Source organism: Laccaria bicolor, genomic scaffold, assembly GCF_000143565.1.
Source record: "Laccaria bicolor S238N-H82 LACBIscaffold_9 genomic scaffold, whole genome shotgun sequence".
Taxonomy (NCBI): Eukaryota; Fungi; Basidiomycota; class Agaricomycetes; order Agaricales; family Hydnangiaceae; genus Laccaria; species Laccaria bicolor.
In genome coordinates, this window is record NW_001889880.1 from 1,410,539 (window position 1) to 1,418,118 (window position 7,580).

Sequence of the window (7,580 nt, forward strand, 5' to 3'; positions counted from 1 at the left end):
TGTAGGCGCCACGACCGCATCTGCCATGCAGCGGCTGTGAGGGCGGCAACTTTACCAGAAGGTCACCCTGTTCGCGTGTTGATACGGAAATACAGCAAGACCCCCGCTAAGACTCATCTCCCCCCTCTTCAGAAGCTGATAGAGTATTTTAGGATAAAGCCCAGGCGCATGGAAACAATTACGCCGGTTCCCTGTCCACCAACGTATCGGACAGCTTTCTCGACGGCCATTGCTAGTTCGAAGGAGGAGTCGATTAAGGATGAGGAGAAAGACGACTCGGACATCAGGATCTACACTGATGGGTCAGGTTTCGAAGGAAATGCCGGGGCAGCAGCAGTGTTGTACAGGAAGGGATCAGATGAGCCGGAAAAGGTCCTGCGTCTACATTTGGGGACACTGAAGAAGCACACAACGTTCGAAGGCGAGGCGGTGGGCTCGATACTCGCCGCTTGGATGCTGCAAGGCCGTCCAGAGGTGGGAGAGGGAGCGATTACCTGTTACACTGACAACCAGGCGTTCATTAGAGCAACGGGCACCAGGAGGTCGGGGCCAGGACAATACCTCGTGTTGGAGTATCTGCGGCTAACGGAGGTAATGGGCAATGGAACTGACAATCCTAGGCCTGCGGGTTCATTCAAATTCGTGCTCAAATGGATCGCTGCACATAAGGATGTCAAGGGGAATGAGAGAGCGGACGAGGAGGCTAAGAAGGCAGCACAGGGGGAGTCTAGCCCACCAGAGGAACTGCCACCTATCCTGCGGAAATGGCTACCTTACAGCGCGGCGGCAATCAAGCAAGATTACAGGGAGGGGTTGAAGTCCAGATGGCTCGAGGATTGGGGGATGTCGCCACGATACGCGAAGTTTCAACACGTGGATCCAGACTTCCCATTCAACAAGTACCGGACAATCAGCGATGAGATAACTCAAGCGTCCTGTGAGTATGGAGAAAGGAGGGAGTATTTAAATACAGCAAATATTTAAATACAAGAAATCCGTGAACACGGATAACTTGTTTGTGCCTAGGGCTTGCCCGGCTCGCGTAAATCAGATCTTAAATAATAAATAGAATGGTGAGATCTGAGGAGACAGGCAAGACCTGAGCGTCTGAAAGCTTGATTGTGTGCCAACCAACCAGCTATACCAACCAGAGTGTAAGCTCACAACGAGCAGGTTGGTTCAGCACCGAGGAACTACCCAATCAAGCGTCACTCTGGAAAGAATTTTGAGATTAAAAATACAAATACAGTTACAAAAATAGGGACAATGTAGAGTACAGATGAGGATGAGGAGGTTCACATTCATCAGCAAAACCTGGGTGAGCTAGGCAGCACGTGGCAGGGCTGTGCAGTGCCATAGCACCATAGAAAGGGGTATCACCTTTACAGCTCAGGGCAGTTCCTACGTAGCGCTGCATAGGAACACATTTCTGCTATGTCGTGCTATGGAGACCTATGTAGAAAACATAGAGCAGTGCATAGTTCTCCATATGGGCTCCCTAGTATTTTATAGTAAGGCTGGTAATCTATGCAGCTCTGCCAAGCTTGAAGGAGAGTCTAGGAAGAAAAGAAGTCCTCTCTCTAGCTCAGTCAAGCTGGCTTTCGTATCTATACAGGTCTATTGGAATGGGCTATATTTTTCTATTTGGGTATAAATTGACGAAATATTGTGGGGATAGCAGTCCATTTATAGGCAAATTGATCTGTAATGTAATTATCTATTTCGCATGGGTACTGATAAATCCTCTCCTCTAAAACAGAATCAGCCTACTAGATAATGAAATGTATATGGTGATGGCCAGGAACCAGTGACGAGGACAGCCAGCATTTAGCCACTTTTAATCAAGGGCAATGGTGATGTCAGTATTGATCATAGGCTCTGCCGCCGCTTGTAACCTCCTAGGATGTTCGAAAGGTTAAGCAATGACCAAAGCACTAGACAAACGAAAGAAAGAGACTAACATCCCATCTTGGGCCCATCGTTGTCGGTTACTAAGCAATTTCTGGGCATGATATGGGTTGGCTTTGATGTCCTCCATGTGTCTGAGTAACGCGTTGACAGTAGGTTGATACGCGGTACCAGAAAATTGGATCTTGGCCCTCTCTCCAGAGCAAAACCGTTGGAATTCATGAATACAATTCGTGATCTGTAGAAGAGCAATGAGCATGGTATGATCTGAGGTAAAAAAATCTTACGCAGGTCATGACAAGCACCATACAGAGTTCTGGGACGCTGTCTTTGAAATTATCAGGGAAATGGTGAGCCAGACAGTCGTTCCCAGTATAGAAGAACTCAATGCATAGAGCACGAATGCAAGGATGTGAGAAATTGTTTGTTTTCCCCTATTCAAGCAAAATGAGTGATAAATGATGGAGAGACGACGCTGAACATACATTGGCATCCTTGCCACCTTTTAGGTACTCTGAATCTCTGATAGATAAAAGTCTATTGGCATTGGCCACAATATCGCTTTCAAGCTGTCCTTGATTCTCAACCAAGGGATCCAGATCCTTAGAATAGAATCGAAGAACACTGGTACGACCCATAGTCTTCAACCTTCCACGAAAGGTGCTGCCCTCTTCAAAAACCTATTGTGGGTCAGGAAATAATCCCCCCCCCAAAAAAAACAAGAGCTTACGACGCTAGCCATGTCATCGCTAAAACTGAAGCCTGTAAAGTATATTTCAGAACACAAATGAGAAGATTAAGAAGGGATATTAAGGCGTACCAGATTCAAAGAGAAGCCCCTCATTTTTTCCTTGAGCAATCTCCTCTGATAGAATGGCTTTTGCGACTTTAAAGTCTGCATCAATAGCTTTGGAGGGAAAGCTATGTATCAAAGCAACGTGCTTCTGGTATTTGATCTTAGCTCTTTTGATCACGACTTGCCATACCGAGGGGTAGAAGCTCAAAATAGTTGGGTCGTGGTTTCCTTTTGATTTTAACGAGTTACGAGGTGCTCTAGTAGCAACAGTCACAGGAACTTGAGGGTCTTCAGTGGTTTCAGGTACTTCAGTGATTTGAAGGGCATGGGAAACGTCAGAAACTGAGCTACCTGAGATAGCGTCAGAAATGTAAGTACCTTGAAAGGTTACTGGATCTCCAGCACTTTGAATGGTTTCAGGCTCTTCAGTATGGCATGCCACCTGGGGATCCTGGCGCTCGATGCGCTTGCCACGCTCGCTATGGTTATTATAAATACCTTGGACCTGGCGGTGGTGATTTGCAGCTGCCACCAAATGGCTGCGTTTTGGAGGGCGGTTAGAACGGTTTTTCTTGTGATGCGCCGTCAAAACGTCTTGTATGAGAGGTACTTTGTGACTATCTTGATCCTCCTAAATAACATATATTGTCAGCTATCAGAATGGAAAAAAGAGACGAATACATTATCTACCAGACCATGAGGCTCTTCCCCCTCTATGTTAAAGGTAGGCTGATGGTTGCCTTCAAACGAGATGTCTTTGTTCTTATCATATGGGGTACAAGAACGAGGTGCGTGCAAGACAGCATCTGCCTGGCGTTCATCTTCTGAAGGTGACTGTTCATCAATTTCATGAGCTAAATGCGTAAGATCAGTTGCTGAACAAAAGAAATATGAAAAAAAGGGCTGAAAACATTCACCTTCTAATGATTGTTGCTGGTCGACATGATCAACATCAGCGTCTTCTTGCTGGTCGACATAATTGACATCAGCGTCTTCTTGCTCATCTTCTTGCTGAAATTCGTCGTCGACATGATCAACATCAGCGTCTTCTTGCTGGTCGACATAATTGACATCAGCGTCTTCTTGCTGAAATTTGTCGTCGACATGATCAACATCAGTGTCTTCTTGCTCATCTTCTTGCTGAAATTCGTCATCGTAGTGATCATGCTGACCACCATAGGTGTTATCCTGAAAGTCATCAGCAGCCATACGTGGAAGTGTTATACTTTCTGTTGTAGGGCGCAGATTATTGTCGTCGATGTTGTTGTCTTCATCCTCCTCCTCATCTTCATCATCCTCCTCATTGCCATCCTTGTCATAGCAATCATCAGTACCGTCGTCACTACTATTATCCTCACTGCTAATGTTTTCGTTGCTGTCCTTGTAGCTGGTGTTCTTTTCAAAGGCGTTGTCCACATCCATATCCTGTTCATCGTTGGTTTTGTTGCTGTTTACCATGATATTGTCGTGTATCTGTGCTGTCTGGTAGGTAGGGTTCTTAGTACGCTGAAGAGCTATCTGAGGGCCTTGGCGTTTTGCGAGAGCGTCCATGGAAGACCTATTAAGTTGTTATTATGTTGAAAAGAAAGCAAGATGGATGATATTACTGATTTGCTCGAACCTGAGGTTGACGCCCTGGAAAACTTTGAGGAAGACCTTGTGGTGCGTATATACCTCCTGGCTGAAAAGGAGGTGAACTGGTAGGATATTGAGGTCCTTGGAAAGTACAGACCAGACGATCTTGAGGTTCCAGCACCTTTCTGGGACCTTGAGCAACTAACCAATCAGGTAAATGACTTCGAGGTAGGGGTGCTGCTGGTTTCAAAGGAGGATCAATAGCACAAGGGACCGGTGCATCAACTTGTCCCTAGAGACACCAGAGCATATCAGTTACTTGCCAAAGTAAAAATGAAAGACGCTAACCGCTTTTCTACGTTTTGCCTTTGGCAAAGGCGCCATATGATTTTCAGCCATGTTGTGGGGAGCATTGTCAAGCTCGTCTCTGGAATGCTTTTTGGTTTCAGTTTTTTGCAGAGATCTTTCTAAGCCAGCGCCGACGATGTTTGCTGCCATAGTCAGTTGGTGTATAGCACCGCCCTTTCCAGCAGTTGAACGGACAGGGCGACCATTAGCTAGGTGGGACTAAGGATGAAAGAGTAAAAGATAATATAATGCAAGAAACAGCACCTTGGGTTTGGGGGACAGCATCGACATTTGAGTTCGCTGGATAGATAGGATTAACCAGTTTTAAACAAAAGTATTAAGCACTTACCAACAGTTGAAGATGCGAGAGCCTTGGCTTTGCTTCCTCGACTGGTCTTTAGGTTGACCAAAGTCGCCTTACTTTTCTTGCCAGCGAGGCTTTGGTTTTCACTGTTTTCGGAATTCTGGGAGGCATTATTTTTCTTATTGTTGGCCATGACGATAAGCTGCTAAGTTGGGTGGGCTGAGGGGATATGAAGGGAAAAGCTGGACAAAAAGCTGACGGAAAGGCAGACAGTGATGGGTAAAAGTCAACCAAGTTTTGATCCTTTTGGGAGGAGATATACAGGTCAACGGGAAGCCCTCCCGCAAGTCCATTTTGGGTCAAATGTTGCGGAGGTGTTCCGTGTTGGTCCTCAGATACCAAGTGGTCGTGCAGGCACAAATTGAAGATAGCGCGAGTAGAGGAGAGGTGTCTATTGAAAATACAGTTACTGAAAAATTGCTCAGGCCACAAGAAGAGATCAGTGCTATGAAAAAGCACCAGCACCGACTGACAGAGCTAATAATATAGATGATTGGCTAATCCAAGGTAATAGAGAGTGCGCCTCCATGTGGAAGGGTTATGATTCTGTGGGCTGAATTTTCTTTAATTCCTTTTATGTGTAATTGAAATCATAATACTTACATCCCTTGACTTGCACAATTAGATTGTCCCTTGCCGCCTGGAAATCTGAGGATGGGAGGATAAATCCACTTTTCCTAACCCAGTAGCGCACTTCACCACAGTACAGTTCTGCGTTAAGGACATCCTGGTGGGCAATAAGAATCTTTTGTTGAAGCCTTTGAAGTTCGACAAGGAGACATGCTTGGATGTCACGGCGTAATGATTCTTGTTCAGAGGCGTCCTGTAGGAGAGAGCTCGCCTCTCCAGCTGATTCTATCTTCCTTGCAAACTGTTGTGGAAATCTAAAGTGAGTGGGTAGGGTTTCCAAAAATATCGGCCACTGACTCCTGGGTTCTGACGCTCTGTACACCTAGCAGTGGCCAGGACGTATGCCTTCGCAATTGGTGGTACTGTGTGAAGGCTAGATTGGGGCTACAGCCAGATACCAGTGAAGGATTTAGCTTACCAAGGGACATTACAGAGTAGAAAGGAGAAACAGGAAAAGCGGTGGTGATAGTGTGGTGATAGTGTGGGTCAAGAACGGCGCTGAGTTGAGGCGAGATGTAGCTTCTTGGAAATCACATGATGCTGTGAATCAACCTTGGGACGAAAAATGACAGACAAACATCTAGTTTGTTTCTAAAAGCATAGGTAAAGTAGGTACATTGGTCCCATTGAAGCTTTCATGATTGCCCCAGCCATTCCTATCATCCACATATGACTTGAATGTTCGATCGCTATGGTAAACTAAAGACGCCCGTAAACCTTTGAAGTGAAGATTATAGTGAGTGATCTCAGACGAAGAAAAAACCACCATGTCTCCACTCTGGCATTCCACAACGATCCCAAGTTCATGGAGAACCAGTGCCCCCCCTTGACAGGCACTGATGGGCATGACAAGGCAAACATTCAGGTCCTTCCAGTCTCGGTGAACAAGAGTCGATACGTTGAAGTTGAGAACAACACCACCAAAGGGGTATGTTGGGCTCATGTCATTGGAAGGGAGAAGGTCGACAGAGATCCTAAGGGCTTCATACTCCTCAGGTAAGTACTTTTCTACCTAAGTGAGAGTTATCGTTAGCATTGAGAGAAAATGATGGTTGTAATCCACATACCACAGAACGCTGATATTGCCAAATTTCCTGGAATGCTTCTTCAAGTTCATGATATTTCTGCATATTTTCATGAGCTTCTTTTGAGAGCCTTGGCAAAAACTGGGCAGTATTCAGGCGACTTCCTTGACCGTTATAGAGCTCATCGGGGTGGACATCTTTTGGCGCCCCATCTCCCTGAGAGACCATTCAATAAATAACTTAGAAGATTGATGGAATATGCGCCCACTCACCCTAGTAGCATACCGATTGTACCATACAAAATGAATTGAGGGAAATGTATTGCCAATCCCCTCCTCTTCAGTGTCAGTGTGTTTCAGACCATCCGGAAATAGAGCCATGAACTTGTCGAGTAGTTGATCACGTAGACGTTGATCCAGAGTGCTATCAATAAAGGCAAGGTTTCTTCCATCCTTGCAGTTGATTCGGACTCTCTGACTAAGAAGAAATAAGCACCCCTTCGAATACAGAACAAATGTTAAATACTTACGGTTCGTGACCGCTAGTGGCATATTTCGTATACTTTGATCTGGCGTTTCTGACGCCTGACTGTAGGACCTGTTTTACCTGAAAAAAAGGAAGATGAACCCAAATCAAGGAAGAAAAGAATTCCCTTACCTGCTTCTGAAATGACGCCATATCCTTTGGAATAATGGCACTTATGGCCTTCTTCCTGTCTTGCTCCGTCCAAATAAATCCTGCCTTCCGAGCCTGAGACTTGTCAGTGTAATGTCGTTTTAAAGGAAACTTTTTATTGTCTTGGTGGGAACGATTGTAATTAGTGTTAATGATCACCAAGGGAAACTCCTTTTCTGAGGAGGGAACTGCACTGTCGGCACCGTCGTCATCACTGACATCTTCTATGTCTGTACAAGGAGAGGGGGGCCTGCGTCAG

The 7,580-nt window shown here is 45.6% G+C and overlaps 3 protein-coding genes across 3 annotated transcripts in view; 1 reads left to right on the top strand and 2 right to left on the bottom strand.

Annotated features, from left to right (window-relative positions):
* Positions 1–230, bottom strand: part of LACBIDRAFT_326327 (uncharacterized protein) — a gene marked incomplete at both ends in the record, with an annotated part of 1,856 nt that extends 1,626 nt beyond the window's left edge. The window contains one exon of the mRNA XM_001880059.1: positions 183–230. Coding sequence (XP_001880094.1) covers positions 183–230 — 48 coding nt within the window. The remainder of the gene's footprint in view (positions 1–182) is intronic.
* Positions 231–594: 364 nt separating this feature from the next.
* Positions 595–1,046, top strand: LACBIDRAFT_326328 (uncharacterized protein; the record flags this gene model as incomplete). Its single annotated transcript, XM_001879820.1, has 2 exons — positions 595–937; positions 1,027–1,046. 2 exons carry the CDS (start codon positions 595–597, stop codon positions 1,044–1,046), a joined length of 363 nt encoding a protein of 120 aa, XP_001879855.1.
* An 869-nt stretch (positions 1,047–1,915) lies between these two features.
* On the bottom strand, positions 1,916–7,514 carry LACBIDRAFT_326329 (uncharacterized protein; the record flags this gene model as incomplete). Its single annotated transcript, XM_001880060.1, has 23 exons — positions 1,916–1,934; positions 1,962–2,146; positions 2,196–2,342; positions 2,394–2,588; positions 2,639–2,670; positions 2,729–3,335; positions 3,395–3,558; positions 3,622–4,262; positions 4,326–4,460; positions 4,486–4,571; positions 4,628–4,836; positions 4,977–5,077; positions 5,191–5,382; positions 5,465–5,468; positions 5,595–5,862; positions 5,919–5,983; positions 6,040–6,140; positions 6,196–6,212; positions 6,388–6,633; positions 6,689–6,862; positions 6,919–7,123; positions 7,176–7,252; positions 7,304–7,514. Coding segments are annotated over 23 exons (4,080 nt in total), but the record flags the coding sequence as incomplete, so codon positions are not given.
* Between the last annotated feature and the right edge of the window lie 66 nt (positions 7,515–7,580).